At 34.4% G+C, this 22140-nt stretch overlaps 1 protein-coding gene across 1 annotated transcript in view; it reads left to right on the top strand.

Annotated features, from left to right (window-relative positions):
* The window catches only part of SEM1 (SEM1 26S proteasome subunit), a 24063-nt gene extending 1923 nt beyond the window's left edge, over nucleotides 1–22140 (top strand). Inside the window, exons 2-3 of the mRNA XM_070615673.1 lie at nucleotides 15623–15716; nucleotides 21941–22140. Coding sequence (XP_070471774.1) covers nucleotides 15623–15716; nucleotides 21941–21983 — 137 coding nt within the window. The 3' untranslated portion in view covers nucleotides 21984–22140. The remainder of the gene's footprint in view (nucleotides 1–15622; nucleotides 15717–21940) is intronic.

Genomic DNA, 22140 nt, shown 5'->3' with positions numbered 1-22140 from the left:
ACTAAAATATACAATTATGTACTGGGGGGACTTGGGGAGAAAAAGCAGAAAGAAAAACCCGAAAAAGATTGGCAACAGTTGTTAGCTCAGGTGCCAATCTTTGAAAATAAATAAATAAATAAAAAGCTTGCCATTAAGTAGTCAAGCTAGGATCTGAAGGGTCTGTCTGAGTCCCCAACCCATGCTTTATCCCTAATGCGTAGCAAAGTGCCTGGTGCATAGTAGGTGGTCAATAAATGCTTCTTGACTAAATGAACTTGTATTTAAAATAAGTAGTTGAGAATTGACTGCTTAAAAAGGATGTACAGATAACTGTGCACCTGATGATACACTTGATTTTTCTTGGCAACTTTCATGGCATCAGCTTTTGCAGAATATGTAGTTTGTTCTTGTTCTAAATTTATGTTGTGAGCAGCAATTTATTCAAAATGTTGGTAGTTATGTAGTAAAAACTTTTATCAATGTTAAAAGGAAAAGCAAATAATATTTTTTCTGAAGACACAGGCCTTGTAACAAACTGGCTTACAGTATTAGCATTAAGTAACTCATCATTTTTGGTCACCTTACAGAGTATTTATTGTCTTCAGGTTTGAATATGTAGACCCTAATTCATTCAGGAAATTTTCCATTTAGAATAAGAAATAACATTTGAAATGCCTTCGTGTTGTTCAGGTTTCTGTATGTTTCTTCTCTTGTTTATAATTCTGACAGGTTTTCCTTTCATGTTAATTTGAATTAGTGAGATTTTGCTGGATACAAAATTAGCCCACTAGGTGAAACCAATCAATATTTACTAATAAAAACTGTTCTGATACATAACAAAACTAAAAGAAAAAAAAACTTGGAAAAATATCACCAAAGAATCATTCATCTTTTGAAACTGTACTTTTGTTACATTTTTTTGGCCTAGTCGTGGTTTAGTCTCTATGTGTGACTAAACACGTGTAGTTGCTACTCCAAGTGTGATCCAGGGAACTACTCCAGTTTTGGCATCTCCTGGGAGCGTGTTAGAAACGCAGCATCTCAACCTAGACCTACTGAATCAGTTTGGACTTTACCAAGATTCCTAAAAGATTTGTATGCACGTTAAAGTTGGAGAAGCACTACTTTAAAACAGTAGCCTGTTTTGAATCTTTCAGTATTTGAGTTTTCAGTTCAGTTATTAATGCCCTGAATTACTTTCCAAGTTCTTTGCCTTCTTTGGAAACTCTTTTTCTTGTTATTGTCTTTATGGTAAATATGCCATTGAGAAACTCACTAAGCAGTACAGCTTAAAATTGCCTGTAAGCATCTTTTCAATTTGTAGGAGGTCTTACTTTCAAAGGCCTTGTGTCCCAGTGCTCCAGCAAGTGGATGATATTTATAGTCTAGGATAACTTGCAGTTAAGAGCCTGCTGCATGAAAGCCGTTATTGAAATTATGTATCCCTAGTTTGACTGAAGGATTGTCCATCTTTTGGGAGTGTTGTTGCTACGTCTTATCCCAGATAAGAACTTGTTCGGTAGGATGTTAGTTACTCATTTTAAAGAAGGAGAATTTCTGGGGCCGGCCCAGTGGTGCAGCAGTTAAGTGCACACGTTCTGCTTCAGTGGCCTGGGGTTCACTGGTTTGGATCCCGGGTGCGGACATGGCACCGCTTGGGAAGCCATGCTGTGGTAGGCGTCCCACATAGAACGTAGAGGAAGATGGGCACAAATGTTAGCTCAGTGCCAGTCTTCCTCAGCAAAAAGAGGAGGATTGGCAACAGATGTTAGCTCAGGGCTAATCTTCCTCAAAAAAAAAAAAAAGAATTTCTGTTTTAAAAAGAAAACTAAGAATATGTTCTCATGGGGGCTTCATTGCTTTTTCTGAATAGCTCTTCACTGTGCCGTAGAACATGTGGGGTGAGTCTCTGAAGGTATAGAGAAACAAATACTCTTTATTTTTTTATTTAGTCTGTGGATCTGTGTTGCATTGGCAGTTTCTCACAATTCTATTTGGTGAGTGTGTAATTTACTGGTTATTAAGCAGGAACTGTTAAAAATTCATGTTTAGGATCTTTGTGACATACATTCTGCATCTTATTGACTCAACTGATTGAGAATAGACATTCAGTGTTCTGGGCATGATTGATTATAATTTTGGAGGCTTTGGCATGGTTAGAATTTTAGAAAATTCTAAAAGCAACTCAAAATTCTGGAAAGCAACTCAAAGTCTAGAGGAGATTGAACTTGTCAAGATCATGCAGGTAGGTTGGTAGTAGTAGAGCAGGGTCTAAAACTGAAATGTTCTATAATTTACTTGAAGCTTCAAACAATTTTTCATATCACACAGATAATGAAAGGGTATTAAAAATATTTTCATTAATTTCCTTTTTCTGACAATTCGAAGTGTGAGTAAAAGTGAGAACAAGTGAGCCTTCAGGTTCTTTTCTCTTCTTCCTTTGCCAGAATTGAGAGTTTTTTTTTCTTTTTCGAGGGAAAAGCTTTTTTAGAATACTTAAAATGAACCTGTGGAAGCAATAGTATATACAAGATACTATTTAAGCAGTAATATATACAAGAGAATACTATTAAAGTAGTCTATAATTTTTCTATAACCAGTGAAACTGCTATATTATCTGAAGAAATCAAGAACCAGCCACCTCCCCATCCTCATTGAGAAATTCCTGGCTAAAACACTGTTGATGGGAATTTATTGAGGCAGACAACAGGCTGGTGTTCCCCTAATGCTACCAACGTTCTGGAATAACTGAGGTACTCTCACCTGTACTTAACATAGTAGGACATCTTACAGTGGTTCTTAACCAGGGGAGTATTTTTGCATGTCACATTCACTTGACAGGTGGGAATGTGAAATAACTACCAGCATTTAGTGTATAGAGGCCAAGGACTTTAACTGCCTGCTGTGCGTAGAGCAGTCCTGGACAAGGAAGAATCGTCCTATGAAAAATGGCATTGAGAAATATTTACGTGAACATTGGATACCAACTGGACTAAACCATCAACAGAAGGGTTCCTTAGAATCTTAAATGTAGAAGGTAGACACAACTAATATTGACTATGTCAGATATTGCACTAGTTAGTTTACCTAGTGCCAACAGGGGTTTTGCTATTTTCACTTATTAAAACATAGTGGACACATAAATAATACCATCACACATTTAAATTGGTGGTGGTAGCACGAAATGGAAAAATCATGTTGCTAAAAATTTTGAAGAAAAATGATAAATACAGCGGATGACAAAGTACCTACTGAATGTCCATTTATGGTAATCATATGCAAGAGGAAAGTTTTTGAACCCTCGATGGAATAAGCATGATGAATCTGGGATCAGACCTAGATTCAGAACCTATCGTTCATCTACTTTTGGCTTGTCAGCTCATGTTAGTTACTTCTTTTTAAAAATATTTTTATAGTATAATATATAAGATAATTGTACAAGTAACTGCTTATAGTAAAAGTTTAAACCTATGAATAGGTATAAATTGAAAAGTAAATCACTGTTTCTCCTTGCCTTTCCCCAAAAATGTTTCTCATGCTCCAGTGTTTGGATATATCCTTCAAATACACACAGAGGACCACGTTATATGTAATATTCTCCTCCTATAATATTCTTTTACTGTATATATCTTAGATTTTCGCATTAATTATAAAAATCTCCCTCTGCTTTTTAGTAGTTGTGCACCACTAGTCCATTGTATGCCTGTTGAATAATCTATTTAACTAGCTCTAAAACCACCTAGATAGATAGATAGGTTTTTTGTTTGCTTGTTTTTATGTTTTGTTTTTTCTATTACAGAATATGATGCAGTGAATATTCTTACATCTTTGTGTGTATGTTTTTCTACTTATCTATAAGATAAACTCTTAGGAAATTGCCAGGTCAAATTGACAGGTTCATTTTTTTAATATAATTTTTATTTTGAAATAACCACAAATTTAGAGAATAATTGAAAGTACAGTACAACCTTCTTTCCTTGAGCCATTTGAGAATAAGTGGCCAACCTGATGCCCATCACCCCTGAATATTATAATGTGTATTTCCTACAAAGACACAATCACAGTATAACCATCAAAATAGGAAATTAACACACTGATACGTTAGTGTCATCGAATCCACAGATTGCTTTCAGGTTTCTCTAATTGTCTCAGTAATGTCTTGATTCAGAATCATGGATTACATTCACTTGTCGTGTCTCTTTAGCTTTCAGTCTAGAGCAGTTTGTCTTTGACTTTCGTAATTTTGACACTTTGAAGATTACAGGCCAGTTATTTTGTAGACTTTTCCTCAACTTAGATTTGTCTTGTGTTTCCACATGATTAGATTCAGGTTGTGCACCTTGGCAGGAATATCATAGTCGTGATGCCATGTTCTCATTGCATCCTATCAGGTGGAACATGATTCTCATTTGTTCCATTACTGATGATGTTCACTTTGATCACTTTATTAAGGTAGTATCTGTGAGACTTTTCCATTGTTAGATTACTCTTTTTCGCTTTGTAATTAATACGTATTTTGTGAGAAAGGACTTGGAAATTATGTAAATACAATATTCCATTCATCATCAAACTTTCAGTTTATTCATTTGCTTATTTATATCAGTACAGGGTCATGGATTCTCATATTCAGTGGGTTATAATTTGCTGCTATTATTGATTTTAATCCTCAAATTGTCCCATATTTGAACTTGGGGAATCCCTTCAAGCTGTTTTCTGTGACCTTCTGACATGTCATTTGCTAGCATTCTGGCAAAAGAACGTATTCCAGGCTAATCTTGTACTTTCCCTGCCCCAGTCCTGGAATCAGCCATTTCTCCAAGGCACGTTCCTTTTAATGGAGAATGATTTAGAAGGCAAGATCTTAACTCCACTAGTGCTAATTGCTTTTGGGACTCTCAGTGAAATATACAAATGTGTGTATACATATATGTGTGTGTGTATATAAAACCATGAGTTCACACAGATATTCTCCAGTTACAGTTCAGCACAAGATTCATTCTAGTTTTTTCTCTTTCCATATTTGTAACCCTTTTCCTCAGCAGTGAGAAACCTGGCTTCCATTATCTTAAATAAATTGTCAGTTTGGTCATCCTTCTCCCTAACTGATCTCTGTTGCCCCCTCCACCCACAGGTGGCCTCTTTATCCCACTTGGGCTTCAACATTGTGTTCCAGGCCACCTTCTCCCCTCGTTATGCCAGCACTAGATGACTTCTTCACCCTGTCCAGTCCATGACGCACCAGCCACGACATGCTGCTCCTCCACCGGAATGCCCTTCTGGGTCTGCTTGGGCTCTAACACCTCATCCAGCTCTAGGTGCATTTTGAATTTTGACATATAGTCTCAAATTGCCTTTGAGGAAAGTTTCACGAATTACCATTCCTATCTAAAGTTTGCCTTTTCTCTCATAAGGTTGCCTACACTACATATTAAACATTTTAGTCATTGAGAACCTGATGGCTGAGAAGTAGTCACGTCATTTTGATTTGGATTGATTTATTTGAGTGAGATTCATCATTATGTTTTTCCTTGAACTGTTACCTTCTTAATCCTCAGTTTCTTCATATCTAATTTGGGGATGGTAGACTCATGTAAGGATTACATGATTGTGTTAGTCTGCGTGAGCTTCCACTACAAAATACCATAGACTGAGTGGCTTAAACAACAGAAATTTATTTTCTCAAGGTTCTGGAACCCAGAAAGTCCAAGATAAGGTATTAACAGATTTAGTTCCTGGTGAGGGCTCTCTTCCTGGGTTGCAGACTGCTGCCTTCTTATTGTGTCCTCACAGGGTGGAGAGAGACAGCAAGCTCTTCGGTGTGTCTTCCTATAGTGGCACTGATCTCATTGTGAGGATTCCATGCTTATGACCTTATACAATCCTAATTACCTTCCAAAGACCCCATCTCTAAATACCATCACATCGGGGATTAGGGTTTCACCATAGGAATTTCGGGGTCCAGGAGACACAAACATCCGGTCCGTAACAATGATATATGTAAAGTGCAGAGCATCAAGTTGGGCAAGAGTTGATATTCAGTAAACATTAGTTCTCTTTCTTTTCTCCTCCCTGATTTACATAGAGATTTGGATTTTGAATGATGTTTGATATTTAATTTAGAATTTGAACTAATTTTGACATATATTTTATTTTTGCAAAACATATTTGTAATTTTAGATATATCCAAAATTACACTAGTTGAGTTTGTGGATTATTTGACAGTTTATTTTTTTTCTAGTAGTAAAATCTTCTAAATTAAAAAATATTTGGGCCGGCCCCATGGCTGAGTGGTTGTTTGCGTGCTCCTCTTCGGCGGCCGAGGTTTCACCAGTTCGGATCCTGGGTGCAGACATGGCACCATTCATCAGGCCATGCTGAGGCAGCGTCCCATGTGGCACAACTAGAGGCACTCACAACTAGAATATACAACTATGTACTGGGGGGCTTTGGGGAGAGGAAGAAAGAAGAAAAATAGATTGGCAACAGTTGTTAGCTCAGGTGCCAATCTTTTTTTAAAAAAAAAAAAAGACTTGGTTCTAAATAAATAAATAAATAAATAAAAATAAAATAAAAAATATTGCCAAATTTTTTTCCAAAAGTACTTTAAAAAATAATGTGGTTATTCATATAAAATATAAAGATTCATAAAACAATAGCAAACATTGTTTAAGGATGCATACAGATGTATGAGGTATAAAGAAAGAAATACAGTGGAATAAAAAACCTCCAAATCAAGATACTGGTGCTTTGGAAAGGATGGTGAAAGGTGTGACCCAGGATATTAAACAGTGAAAACTACTTTGAAAAACTGTTTGATTAGCTATTTCACTGATTGTATGGAATGAACAAGTAATAAACAATTATGACTTAAATAGTGTTTAACTGTTGTTAAACAATACTCATTGCGAGATGTGATGTGAAATATCACTGAAAATATTGAGGGGAAAATAAGTTTCAAAAACTATACTTGTACTCTTCTTCCGAAGTATTAAAAAAAATCACACAGTATCTTTTTTTTCCAGTTTTGTGTTCTGCTGTATACATAATACTTGGTGGAAATGCTATTGTTGTCTTTATTCTGGAACATGCTTCTCTTCTTACCTCCCTCATCCCTCAAGTTCCCTTGCGGTGATTAGCACATAGTAAATGATATATTCATTCAATATATATTTGTTGGGTCTTTCCTGTAAATCTGGTGCTGAATGGTGCAGAGAGAATGATATTAGCTGTCATTAATCAGTACTAAGTACTTTAGACACATAATCTCATTTAATCCTAATAGCAGCCTTATGATGGTTTTATACTTGGGGCTCAGCAAAATTAAATAATTTACCAAGATCACAGTTAACTAGAGGCTGCACTGAGGCAAATTTGACTCCTTAGGTAGGTATTTGTCAGTGAACTTAGTGGTATAAATGTTAAGGGAGATATGGATCAGTGGTTTTCATACCAAGCTTGAGCTTTTTAGTATTCTGCAGGTGCTTTTATCCTGGGGGGTGGGGCTCCAAGCCTTTCCCTTTCCACATCCAGTTAAACCAGAGCAACTTTGCTTTTGACTGTTTTTTATCTGTTGGGCTTCTGGGTAAGATTTTATTTGGTTTCCTTCCATTGGGTGGGGGTGGGGGAATGGCGAATTAAGCAACTAGCAGTAAAGTGCAACAGCAGTTCAAAAGAAGGGGAAGTTATTTCCAGTTGTGTACAACATGAGAGCAACATTTGAACAGAGCTTTCAAAAGATAGAAATGTACGAAAGGGGTTTCTGAAAGAAGGGAAAAGGAATAGATGCTTAGAAGTAGAAAATCAATGTATATTTTATTTGGCTGTGAAATAGTGGTTGCAAGCACAGGTAGTTTGGGGCCTAATCTTGGAATGCTTTAAGCCAAATGACCATTTGGACTTTATCCTTAGGTACATGAGGAGTGGTTTTTTTGTTTTTGTTTTTGCTGAGGAAAATTAACCCTTAGCCACCATCTGTTGCCAGTCTTCCTCTTTTTTTGCTTGAAGAAGATTAGCCCCAAGCTAACATCTGTGCCAGTCTTCCTCTGCTGTATATGTGGGTCGCCACGACAGCTTGGCTGATGAATGGTGTGGGTCCCTGCCTGGGATCCGAACCCACGAACCTGAGCCACCAAAGCAGAGTGCACCAAGTTTAACCACTATGCCCCAGGGCCAGCCTGGAGGAGTGGTTTTTTTGTTTGATGTGTGTGAATTTCCTTTCAGCATTAGGCAGTTTAGGAAAAATTAACCCAGCAGAATTATTTTGAAAAAATGGAAAGAGAGAGACAGAGTCAGGAAAGCTAATTAGCAAACTGTTGAAATAGCTTAGGTGAGGACTCAGGGCCTGAAATAGATTGTTATTAAGAAAGAAGTGAAAAGAGTGATGCAAGAATAACAAGGGAGCTCTGGCAACTAGTTTGATATGGAGTGTTGGGAATAAGAAGAATCAGGGGTTGGATTTTGTACTTGCATGTCTAATCGAAGACGGATGGTGGAGTTCACATTTCATACCCTTGACACAGTAATATGGAGGAAATAAAGATGAGTGTAGGGCACGAGGGCTTGGAAAAGATGAGAGTAATGGCTTTGGGGAATTTTGTAGAATTAAAGAGAAACAAAAGCACTAATCAACAAAGAGAACCAACGTCAGCATGGCTTTGTAGTGGAACCATTCTGCCAGATATATGTTTTTAAATTTTTCATGAAAAGAATTGTGTTTGAATTTCCTTGTTTTAAAAATGTGAGAAAAGGGGCTGGCCCGGTGGCTCAGCAGTTGAGTTTGCACTTCCGATTCAGTGGCCCGGGGTTCGCCTGTTCACATCCCGGGTGTGGACATGGCACTGCTCGGCAAGTCATGCTGTGGTAGGCATTCCACATATAAAGTAGAGAAAGATGGGCACGGATGTTAGCTCAGGGCTAGCCTTCCTCAGCAAAAAGAGGAGGATTGGCAGCAGATGTTAGCTCAGGGCCAGCCTTCCTCAGCAAAAAGAGGAGGATTGGCAGCAGATGTTAGCTCAGGGCTAATCTTCCTTAAAAAAAAAAGTGAGAAAAATTATAAATGGTTATGTAAGTTATTTTGAGCCTCTGTTTCAGACTCCTGGCCACAAATAACTGAAAACTCACCAGTAGTCTGGTAGCAACATCATTTATGACTTGCTTTTGGTTGTTTGCTTGGAAGTTCCCCAGTGACACCTTTGGTCCTCGTTGGAGAAAATATAGTACTGCAGTAGTGCTATGCTAGGTACTGATTTCTTAGCCAGTGAGTAGACTTTAGATCTCTATGGTATAGATGTTTTTGTATCATGATACCCTACAGAAATGAAATTTTATAAAAAAATTTTAATCTATTTTATACAGTTTAAGCAGGAACACATGTAAATTTATCTCAGAATGACTAGATTTAGTGTGGCTTATTATATTCATGAGTGTAATGATGCTATTTGCAACTATTGCTGTTCTCTTTTACACTCACCTGTGATGGTGAGTGTACAATTTAGAACTTTTTTGAACTTTCTTCTGTTTCTTTTATATTTTTCTTCATATAATGTTGCATGTACATGCACATTTTTTATTTGAAAAAACTTTCTTGGAGATTAGTTTGTTTATATTCAGAGTAGCTTTACTGTTAAAGAATGAATGAAAATTTGATGCTACTGAAAATTGGTATAGGATGGAACATTTGCAACCCTATTTGGTATAAATGGAATTTCCTCTTTACTTTTCTCCAAAGTGGTATACTTCATACTTTTAAGAAATTTCAGAATGTATGTTGGAGGGTGAGGAGAGTAAGTAATTTTAAAAACATTAAGTTGAGAGAAAACCCTTTTTTTCCACACTTAAATGTCAAGGTGACACTTAGATGAAGTATGTGGGATCTTTGATAGCTGAGATTTTTGAAATTTAAAGCTAGTCAGAGATGTAATTCTCACTGACAAATATGAACAAAGCCAAACTTGGGGGCAAAGTTTTAAATAATTTAGTATTGCTAGAAACTTATGTATTAGGCATCTGCTATTGGTTATTTCCAATTCTGGCTTCTTAAAATATGGTAATTTTTTTTTACCAGTACACATCTGGAGGCCTGCACACTGAAGTAAACACAGCTGTGGTTATTTAAACGATTAATCACAATCCTGGCAATGCATTTAGTGTTGAAGATAAAGTGTATACTTTATAAAGTCATCTATGTATTGAAGGAAGGCATTAGACATGAATCAGATATCCTTGTTTGATTTATTTATTTTGCCCTTTTTAAAAAAGCTACTTCTTGGTTTAAAGCTTTTAAAATGAGTGATTAAATAAAATTGCATGGTTATCAGTGTCGTGTTATGGTTGAAAATTAAAACACAATTCAGAGATGTGTTGCAGGAGATGTCAGGCAGATCCCAGAGATTACAATTTGTGTTACAGCCTTGAGACTTTAAACTACTTTAATGGAGTTTGGAGTTATCTCACCAGTCTTAGTTTTCAGTTTTGTCTTAATAATATTGTAATTCACATATGTTGTAACATATATACCATATGGAGAATTTATAAGTGTTGGAAATAATATTTGGGTGTATTATACCCTCTCACTTAAACTTTTTACATAATATAGTTTATTAGATTCCTGGTTAAAGTTTCCAGCTAAAATAGATTATAGATTCTGGTTTGTCAGTGTGAATGCTAAGGTTCTTAATGGTACTGTATTAAATAATTTAAAATGCTTAATAAGTTGTAATTCATAAGATTATTTATTGTCTTGGATTCTTATCTATGGTAATGGGAAGGATAATATGGCATGTAGACTTCAGTGCATCTTACTCCTGGGATAAGGCATTACGGCTCGATGATTAATGAAGAATTTAACCAACTGTTCCATTTGGTATCTTTGTATACTCAATAGTGTCATAATTATGAAGTACTGCATAATGATACCAAAGAAATATAGCGCTATTGTCATGAATCTTTTTTGTGTATGTATTCTACCTAAAATCTTGCTCACAATACTAGTTTCCCCCCCTCCAAGAGCCAATTACTTTTTCTTGGGATTTTATTTTTACCTTCTTTTTTCTTTCCTTGCCATTAAAACAGCACAAGATGGTTGTTAAAGGAGGAAGACATGCTTTATCCTTATGCTAAATCATCAGAATTCAACTTGATAAACTAAAAATTGTACCACTCTTAAAATTAAAAAGGGACAATGTTCGAACTAGTGTCTCCCGTATTAAGAATTTTGACTTTTTCCAGCCTTTTTAGAATTAAGGATTGGAATTTCTACAAACAAGTTATTGAATCTGTTATGTGTCTTGTTGGTGATTCTCTAAGGCAGTTGAGTAGAAATTAACCAGTATGGTTTCTTTTAGTCTTTCAAAGTTAAAAGAATTAAAGCCAGCTTGAAGACATTTGAATGACATCAAGTAATAACAATATTGAAATCAACATTTTGAATCAAGTCATAATTAGATTAAAAGTTCCTAGGGGCCTATATTTTTAGTGTTCTGGAAAGGGTAGGCTTACAAGGTTAGCAGAGAAATGTGAAATAAATGTTCTTGTTATTTTATATTTCTGACTTGAATCTTTGATATATTATCATTTCCTTTTAGGGACCAGTGCAGGTGTAAACTACCTAGTTAACAGCTTAGGAAGCTGGTTAGTTAGAAGTGGTTCAAGCTGATGTGAGGCTTGGTGCTTTAGAAACTTAAAACAGTTGTGACTTGAGTTGTGTCACCCCCTTTACTCAAGAAGGTATTATCTGGTATTAATGTATTCAAATTATTTTTGTGGAACATTAAACTCTGTTAGATATCTTTATAAAGACTTCTTCAAATATCAGTAAAACAAATATTTAACAATTCCTATTTCTAGGCTGAACCCAAATATATTTAAAGTCTAGGATTTGAAGTTGTGAAATAATGGTAGAAAAAAGTTAATTTTTTTTATAGGACAGTCTTCATTTCTCTTTTTTGGTAGTGGTAATGGTGGTGGCATTCCAACAAAGAGGGGTATGATATACGGTGATCTCTAAGGCTTTCTGTATCTCCAGAATTCTGTAATTTTAAACAATCCTCAGTCTTAGCCATTTTATAAAAGCTTGATGTATAGCCAAACCTTGCTACATTGCAGTTTAATGAAGTAGCTTTGTGTGAATTTTTTTATACTGTAAGGCTTTCATGTCGTTAAAACAAAACAACAAACAAAAATTCTAAGCTGTCCATTATTAGATAGCTACAGAGCTGTAGGTTGCAGTAAGACTGGAAGGAATGTGGAGAAATAGCATTATTAGTCGTTCACTTGCTGTAAAAGGGATAATGGATTTCATTGTTTCATTATAAGTTCAACATTCAAGAATCTGAATTTCTGTAAAAGATAAATTTGAGATTATTTGAGGTGCTTTATTCAGTTTTAATTTTAAAAATTAAAATTAGTTGATTTTTGGTGATTTAATATTACAGGGAAATATATCTACTATTTGAAATGAAGCTTCTTTTTAATTTAAAAGTAGATCTTAGACTGTACCCCATGTCACCTTGATGTAATGCTCCTCTCTTGTATACTTAATACTGCAATTTCTGCCCCCTTTATCTTTGCCTTAAAATTGCTCCCTTCTTTCTGACTGAGATTTCTCTGCTTTTGGAAGAACAAAAAGAAAGTTTATGTATAACATTATAACATACATAGAAAACAGTTTATTATTGATTGCAACGGCAATATGAGAGTAACAGTACTATTTTATCCCTATACTACTGATTAACTCTTTTCCAGTCTATAAAAGTGCAGAAATGTTATTCTTTCAGTTTAGCTTTGGGAATAGATATATCTATGAAAAAATTGAGTTGTAGTAGCTTTCTGATCACTCTTCCATAGACTGAGGGAAATCCTGAATGGTATTTCCTTTTCTTTAACTTCTTAATCTACTCTTCATGTAAAACATAGGTAGTTCCACAGACAGAGAATAAAATTTTTCAGTTTGAGCTTCAAGGTACTTTTAGAAGAAAGGAGAAAATGTAAGTGTATATCTAGCCCAGTTATCTTAATTTTGAGGTATAATTAATACTTACTGTTATTAAGTGTTACTGTTGTTAAGGACCTCAGAGAATAGTAAAGGATTTGAATTTAGGTAATTGTAATATTCCCTCTGAGAACAATAATATTACTATGAGATATCAGAAAATTTATGTGGGTAAATATCAGTATTTTTGATTATTGAGAGTATTTATTAATGAATATATGTTCACTGTCCTATATAGTGATTGAAGTTGGGTATACATTTGACTGAGCTTCCTAGAAACCTGAAATAAATTGCCTAAGAGAAACTTTTTCATCTTTTCAGAAACTGAGGTCTTAAAGAAATTTCCCGCATGATCTCTCTTAGGGAAGCATTGAACGAGGTGACTGCTATTCTCAAAAACATTCTTAGAATAAATATATTTATATTGATAAATATAAATTTATCATGATATTGTTGATCTCTTCTATCTTGAAATATATACTCTTGGCTTCACTGAAACCTCACACTGGCCTCTGTTTTCTTGAGATTGACCACTCAGAAGGAGGGAACTTGACTTCCATTTACCCAACATTTTAAGTGTCTACTGTGTGCCCAGCACTCAGCTGTAGGCATTACAGTTGCAATAAAATGTGGTTCCTACCTGAAGGTTTGAATAGTAACTGACAGGAATGGCAGTGGTCATTTTAGGCATTAGTGGAGGATAGGTATAAAATGTGTAAGATTGAGGAGGAGGGGACAGAAAGGAGGACCACAGTAATAGTCTATCAAAGGAATAATCACTCCTAAATTAACATAGTGACAGTAAGAATAGGAGGGGGGAGACCAACTCGAGATACTTAGGAGTTGAAATGGAAAGAGCATAATGAGTGATTGTGGTAGATGGAGGAGAAAGAGTAGCTAAGATGCCTTCCAAGTTTCCGGTTTGGGGGACCAGTTAAATGGAGGTACTTCTATTCTTAAATCATAAGGATGACTTACATATATTGCATTTAAACAACTTTGTTAGGTACATAATGTAATAAGTATTATGAGCCGTTGTAGCACAGCTTTAAATCTGTATGTACATTATAAGAAAAGCCTGTATCATCATACCTTTTGTTATTTAGTTATTTGTCTTTTCAGGTTGAAATGTTCTTAGTCATGTTTCTAATAAGTAATTACTAAGATGAAGCTAATGGCTAGGACATACTTGAGTGTGTAACTCATAATTACTATTTTTGCAGGGGAGAGGATCAAACAAAAATATACAAGGTCTGATTTAGAGTTCTGTTGTATCTTTCACAACCATTTGTTGTGCACAAGCGAGGTACTGTTTGTAGCTTAAGAATACAAAGATAAATAGCGTTGTTACTCTTAAGGAGCTCAGACACTAGAGACATAGAAACTGATAATTATGATTATACAGTATGTAAGTGCTATGATAGAGACATACACAAAAGAGGGGTCCTAATCTCTGAGGGTACGAAGGAAGAGAAGGGAATAGGGAAGTCTCCAGAGGTGATTTCCAAACTAATTTTTTTTAAACTGTTTTTCCCACATTTTAATCTTGAAACTTTCAACTCTATGGAAAAGTTATTAAAAAAAAAGAGGGCAAGTGGAGGGTGGGCAGAATGGGTGCAAGGGATCAAAAGGTACCAACTTCCAGGTATAAAATAAATATCATGGGGATGTAATGTACAGTATGTTGAGTGTAGTTAGTAATACTGTATTGCATATCTGAAAGTTGCTAAGAGAGTAGATCTTAAAAGCCCTCATCACAAGAAAAAAAAATTCTGTATCTATGTATGGTGACGAATTTTAACTGGTCTTATTGTGGTGATCATGTTGCAATATTTACAAATATGAAACCATTATGTTGTATACTTTAAGCTAATATAATGTTACATGTCAATTATACCTCAGTAAAGAGATCAACACCTAAGTTTCATCAGTTATTAACATTTTGTCATATTTACTGTATTTCTATCATATATATATCGTATATCAATATATATCAAATATATATATCAATATATATCATATATCAAATATATGTATTTGAGGGATATCAAATATATATATCAATATATATCATATATCAAATATATATATTTGAGGGAACCATTGCAAGTAAATTATCAACAAAATGACACTTGACTCAAATATTTCAGCATGGATGTTTTCAAGAATAAGGACATTTTTCTTTACAACAATTTTACAGTCATAATTAAGAATATAAAAAGATACTACTTTCTGTTATCTGTGTATGAGTTAACCTTTTTTATGTTTAGCAGTTTTGAATTCCAGGCTAATATCTTCCTGCTCAACTCGCTTTAGTGTTCTTGGTGCTGTGTTTTGAAAGATTGTGAAATAGACCTTATAAAAATTAGCCCAAGGTAAAAATCAGGAAAGTAAATATCTTCCTGAAATTGTAATAAGTTTTCATGGCAAATAGAATTTTTTGTATTAACTTTTGTTTTATCTGCAAATTCAGGAATTGAGAGAGTGAGACAGCATAAAATTGAGATTTAAGAGGAAGATTATCATTTCTCATAGATATAGTATTAGTTATTTTGAATTGAGAGAATCTTCAGTGGCAAACTTTCTGAATTTTTTATATTTATGGAAATAATATATGAGAGATATTTAGACAACATCTGTTTCTGTTTTTAGACTGGGCTGGTTTAGATGAAGATGAAGATGCACATGTCTGGGAGGATAATTGGGATGATGACAATGTAGAGGATGACTTCTCCAATCAGTTACGGTAAGTTTCAAGTCACATTTTTATATAGCTTAGTATTAATTATAAGCACGAAATATGTAACTTACATAATGATAATTGATCTCTTAAAAGATAATTAATCTTTAAAATATGTTCTTGAATTATGAAAAGACATTGTCTTTATTTCCTGTGTTTCTAAACATGAATACTTTGTGTAATTGCATAGAACTTTTGTTTTTTTCTAGTCTCTTTACAAAAGTAGTTAAATACAAGCATATTTGCTATTTTTTGTCTTGTAGGTTTAATTCTGTCGATGTTAATTTTATACCATTATTGAGTAACTCAGCAGAAATTAGAATCAGGGTATTAGGACCCAATAGATTGGTGATTCTTAAACTGGAATGGAGATTGGGGTGATGGGAGTGTACTTTTTCATATTCATGTACAAGTCGACTTAATGTGATTGATTAATTGATTGAAGTAAAATTCGTATAACATATAATTAACCATTTTAAAGTGTACAATTCAGTGGTGTTTTGTGTATTCAGAATGTCATGTAACCATTATCTCTTTATATCCAAAAATTTTCAGCACCCCAAAAGGAAACACCATACCCATTAAGCGGTCACTCTGCATTCCTTTCTTCCCCCAGCCCCTGGCAACCACTAATTTGTTTTCTGTCTCTGGATATTTCATATAAATGGAATCATACAGTAGGTGATATCTTGGGTGTCTAGCTTCTTTAACTTAGCATCATATTTTCAAGTTTCATCCATATCATAGTGTGTATCAGTACTTCGTTCCTTTTTATGTCTGAAGAATAATCTGTTGTATGATATGCCACAGTTTGTTTACCCATTAATGAGTTGATGGACATTTGGGTTGTTTCCAGCTTTTGACTATAGTGAACAGTGCTGTTGTAAATATTCATGTACAAGTTTTTGTTTGAATACCTGTTTTCAATTTTTGGAGATTTAATCCTAGGAGTGGAATTGCAAGGTCATGTCATAATTCTCATTAAGTTTTTGAGGAACTGCCAAACTGTTTTCCACAGCAGCTGAACAATTACATTATACTTGCAATGTATAAAGGTGTTAATCTCTCCACATCCTCACCAAAACTTATTTTTCATTTATTTTTTTATTATAACCATCCTAGTGGGTGTGAACTGGTATCTTGTTGTGGTTTTGATTTACATTTCCCTAATGGCTAATAATGAACCTCTTTTCACATATTTGTTGGCCACTTGTGTATCTTCTTTGGAGAAATATCTATTCAAGACCTTTGCCTATTTTTAAGTTGGGTTTGTTGTCTTTTTGCTACTGAGTTATAAGAGTTCTTTATATATTCTGGGTACTAGGCCTTTATCAAACATATTATTTACAAATATTTTCTCCCATACTGTTAGGTTGTCTTTTCACTATCTTCATAGTGTTCTCTGCACAAGCGTTTTTAATTCTGATGAAGTCCAATTCATCTACTTTTTAAGAATTCATTGCCAAATTGAAGGTTATGAAAATTTATACCTTTGTTTTCTTCTAACAGTTTTAGAATTTTACCTCTTACATCAGGTCTTCAGTACATTTTGACTTCATTTTTGTATATGGTGTGAAGTAAGGATCCTAGTTCATTCTTTTGCATGTGGATATACAGTTGTACCAGCACCATTTGTTTTGGAGACACTTCTTTCCTCTAATATTTTTTTTTAAGATTGGCACCTGAGGTAACAACTATTTCCAGTCTTTTTTTTTCCCCCCTGCTTTTCCCCAAATCCTCCCAGTACGTAGTTGTATATTTTAGTTGTGGGTCCTTCTAGTTGTGGCATATGGGACGCCGCTTCACTGTGGCCTGACAAGCAGTGCCATGTCCCCACCCAGGATCCCAACCAGCGAAACCCTGGGCCGCCAAAGCGGAGCCCTCAGACTTAACCACTCAGCCCTGGGGGGTCAGCTCCTCCTCTAATTTTATTTTGATTCAACCTACATGTATCTGTTTTGGCCACAAAGATATCTCAGTAAACTGTCACATACTTTGCTCAGATCAAGATACAGAAGTTCTATTACAATCTTCTAATTTTCTAGTCTAGTACCTTTATTCAAAAAGGAAGTGAGATAATTTATAATGAATTTTTAACATTTATTTTTAATAATAGTGCAGTAGCTTTTGTTCTTTTTAGTATTTTTCTAGAGACTAATCACATTTTCACCCATCTCCTTTCTCCTCTTTTTGGAAATTGTACAATTTACCTTTCACTGTTATTCTGGTACTTTCACACTTTTTTATGATCTCTCAGAATTGCAGACTGTGACTTTTGACTATATTTTTTTGTTCTTTCAGTATCCTGAGATTTAATTATTCGAAGCCGTGAGACTTTAAACTTCTTTAATGCAGTTTGAAGTTATCTCATCTGTCTTAGTTTTCAATTTTGTCATATGTTGTTTTTCCTTTTGCAGTTTTATGGACAACATAGGAATAATAGTTGTTGAGCAATAATCTTGATTTTTCTCTAAAATCTGCTAATATTACCCAATGTGTTCCAGGCATTGGATCTGTCTCTTCTCATTCTTCTTTATACATATATGGCTCTCAAAGCCCTTTTTGTTCTTTTTACAGATGTTGGTCCATTCTGGAAATAAGTTAATTCTGTGTATACAAGTTCTTGCTGCTTTCTTTTTGCATTTACTTTTGTTTTATATCCTTTTAAAACTAAGCCACATCAGAGAACACTCTGCTACCTTTTTTTAATATCCATTTAACCCTTTCTTCCTTATTAGAATCATATTATGCTGTTAGAATATTTATGTTTAGGCCTTTCAACACTGTTGATCTCTATTCTGTGTTGTTTAATGATAATCATATTAATCATAATCTTGTTCATAATCAGTTTTTTCTTTCCTGTTATCTTCTTGAAATTTTTAAAGTGAGGAGAAATGAGTTTTCTTCCTTTGCTGTTGAAGTCAAATTTCTCCAAAGTGTTCTTTTTTGTCTTTTATTAGTCATAAAATAGCACTTTTCTCTGAAAAATTAAATCAAGACATTATTTAATATTTTGATTTTATCAAGGGACTTTTAGTAGTAAATGTACTGATAACTGGATTTCTTGTCACAACTAAATCTTACCTTTGTACTGATTTGGAAATTGAGCCTTATCCATATATTCGTTGTGGCTTGTTTTTATAATACACCTCCACAGTGCTATTTTTTTCTCTGTTTTGTTTCTGCTTTTAGGTTTGTGGATTTCCACAAGTGTATAAATCTTGATACCTCCATTAGAGAATAAGATTTTTCTTTTTATTTCCCTATTTGAGTCATGCATTTTTTTCCCCACAAGGTTGTTGATATATCACCAATGCTGTCAAATAGAACTTAGTATAGTGATGGAAATGTTCATAAGCTGCACTATCTAATATAAAAACTACTAGTCACATGTAGCTGTTGAGCACATGAAATGTGGCTAGTGTGGCTGATGAACTGAATTTTTAATTTTATTTAATTTTGATAAATAGCTGCATGTGACTACTGTAGTGGACAGTGCAGCATCAGATAATATTTATATCCTTGCTTTAAAAAAGTTGTCTTGATTAACAAATCTCCTGCAGAGATGCTCTTCCTAGTCTTTGTAAAATGCATCAAGGCCCGTAATGTGGTATTAGAAACCATGGTAAAGAATATATTTACTGTTTTCTAATATTGTTTGGCCCTAATCCCATCTAACTTTGAAGAGGAGTTCATACTCAGGAGTCAGTCGGATCCCCTGGGTTTCAACTCCAGATCTGCCTCTTAGCTACATGTCCGTAGCCAGGACTTAGCTTTCCGCTCTCCAGGTTTCTGTTTCTCTTTCCGTGTAATTAGCTTTAACCAGCAGAAGTCGAAAGAAAAAGGCTACCTGTGTCTCCAAATAACTCAGAGTAATTCTGTTTTTGCTACTTCTGATACATTTGTTTTTCCCTATATCAATAGAAGTAGGCAGGATTCTGAAATTTTCCTGACCCCGCATCACGTTTTACATAAAAACTCCGAGAAGCCAATGTAGTTTCTGAGATACTGTGTCAGATATGGCCACTGTCATATAGCAGAGTAGTTTCTTGCGTAGTAAGAATAATTATCAAACCTACTAGTAGCTATTTGTCTTATTCTTGTTTTGTTGTAAAAGTAATGCTGCTGGTTTTGTTTCAAATAGTGTACATTCACTGTGTGTGCCCTGCGATACCGTTCCACTTATGCTGGATTTCTTCCGTTTGTTCTCTTTGTCAGATTTTTCTATTCAACAAGTTCGTGATATTAGTGTTTTGCGTGTTGTTTTGCGTTTTGTACTTGATGGCCTCAATTTATTTTCCTTTTGGTTTCTTCGATGTCCTAAATTCTAGCAAAGAACTTTTAATCTTCTCTAAGAATTTAGCTGATAGAGAAGCATACCATGATCTCCTTTGTGTTTGTAAACAATTTATCAATATAATTGGTCACTACCTCCTGTGAGGAAGGCAGACAGACACAAACCTGGATGGATTTGGTGTACTTATTACCTAAATCTTAGGTTGAATTTCGAAGGTGTTTTTTGTTGTTAAAATAAGAGAAAGTAAATAATCTAAATTGGTTTTGTTAAAGGCAGCAAAACTATTGTTTGAGAAAGTTTTAAAATTATTTCCATTTTAAATAGGAAACATATGAAGGGACAGGTATTATAATCTTCAATTTCCTGGAGTGGGGAGCCAAGGAAGCATTTTAGTTAAATTTAGCAAAGGAGGAGTAGAGTCAGAAACTTCTGCTGTTCTCTTGACTCCTAACCCTGTGTTTTACCATTAGTCCATACTGCCCTCAACACCTGAACAGAAGACAAAGATGATTCATATGAACAATCTCTGGTTTTAATATTATTCATGGACTTTAGGTCAATATTTGTATTAAAAATAAGTAAAAATTTTAGGCAAGTGAAGGAGTTTGGGGAAATGAGTAATAAATATACATCATTCCTACCATGTGTTTTCTGCGTTGTGTTTACATTGGGTGGTGTGATAGTGTTTGAGCTAAATTATACTTGAGAACAAATGTCTTTTTATCTTACTGAATGTAATGATGTAGTGCTCATTAATCATAGTTTACATTTATACAATGTTTTATCATAGATTGGCCTTCAATCTTATTGTGAACTTTTATAAAATCTAAATTGTGGTAGATAAGTTGCTGGTGATATTTGGAATGGTAGTTTAAATAGCTGAAATTGATTACAGGGCTAAACCTTTTTGTGCAAATGTTTTATCCAAGGCAGATGAATAACTGCAGTTGCCTTTTTCAAAATATGATTGAAACTTCATGGTGAATAAATTATTTAAAATTATAAAAAATGTCTTTTTAAAATGTGTTTACTTATACCACTATAAATTTTTGAGATTTTTGTCCACATGTAAAATTAAGAAAATAAAGTCTTGGGGCTGGCCCGGTGGCACAGCGGTTAAGTTCGCACGTTCCACTTCAGCGGCCTGGGGTTCGCCGGTTCAGATCCCGGTGTGGACATGGCGCCACTTGACAAGCCGTGCTGTCGCAGGCATCCCACATATAAAGTAAAGGAAGATGGACACGGATGTGAACTTGGGGCGGTCTTCCTCAGCAAAAAGAGGAGGATTGGCAGCAGATGTTAGCTCAGGGCTAATCTTCCTCAAAAAAAAAAAAAGAAAGAAAAGAAAAGAAAGTCTCGTTTAATGTTTTATAACTTATTTATTTTTTTGCCTACATATAGTTAATGCACAATAATTCTCACACACCCTTAAATTTGATTAATAATTTTTGTCTTGGTTAGAGCATTATTTGTCACTATGGAAAGCATTCTGTTTATTCTTTTTGTGTAAATTATAGTAATACCTATTATGATTATAAACTCTCTGAAAGTTTGATACCATTGTCTTATGTTCTTATTGATATGGTTAATGATTCTTAAAATTTGTGTTTAAATATTTACTGTGAACAGAACATTTGTATGGTATTTGGAAGATAGCAGTAAATCCTTAACATTTCTTCCATAAATAAATCGATTTATCAGAAAATTAAGAAATATAAAATATGTTTACTAATGGGAAAGTAAGATTTTATCAGCATTATGTTGATTCACATCTAATTTCCTTCTTATATAGATTTCTTTATAGAAAGAAGTAAGGGCACTAAAGTAAAGCTATGTGATAGCATTTATTATTAATTGTATTTCTAAAAACTATATGTCTTTAATTTATCATAAAGAATATCTAGTGATGTTGGGTTTTTTTGTTTTATTACAGAGCTGAACTAGAGAAACATGGTTATAAGATGGAAACCTCATAGCATCCAGAAGTGTTGAAGCAACCTAAACTTGAACTATTTACTAAATTCTAGGACAAAGAACCCAGGATGGGACACTTCAAAAAAAATATGGTTATTTCATTACCTGCTTGGATTTATTTTTGTTTTTGTAACACAAAAAATAAATGTTTTGATCTAA

This window comes from Equus przewalskii, chromosome 4 (assembly GCF_037783145.1).
Source record: "Equus przewalskii isolate Varuska chromosome 4, EquPr2, whole genome shotgun sequence".
Taxonomy (NCBI): domain Eukaryota; kingdom Metazoa; phylum Chordata; class Mammalia; order Perissodactyla; family Equidae; genus Equus; species Equus przewalskii.
This window is presented reverse-complemented; position numbering and strand designations above follow the sequence as displayed.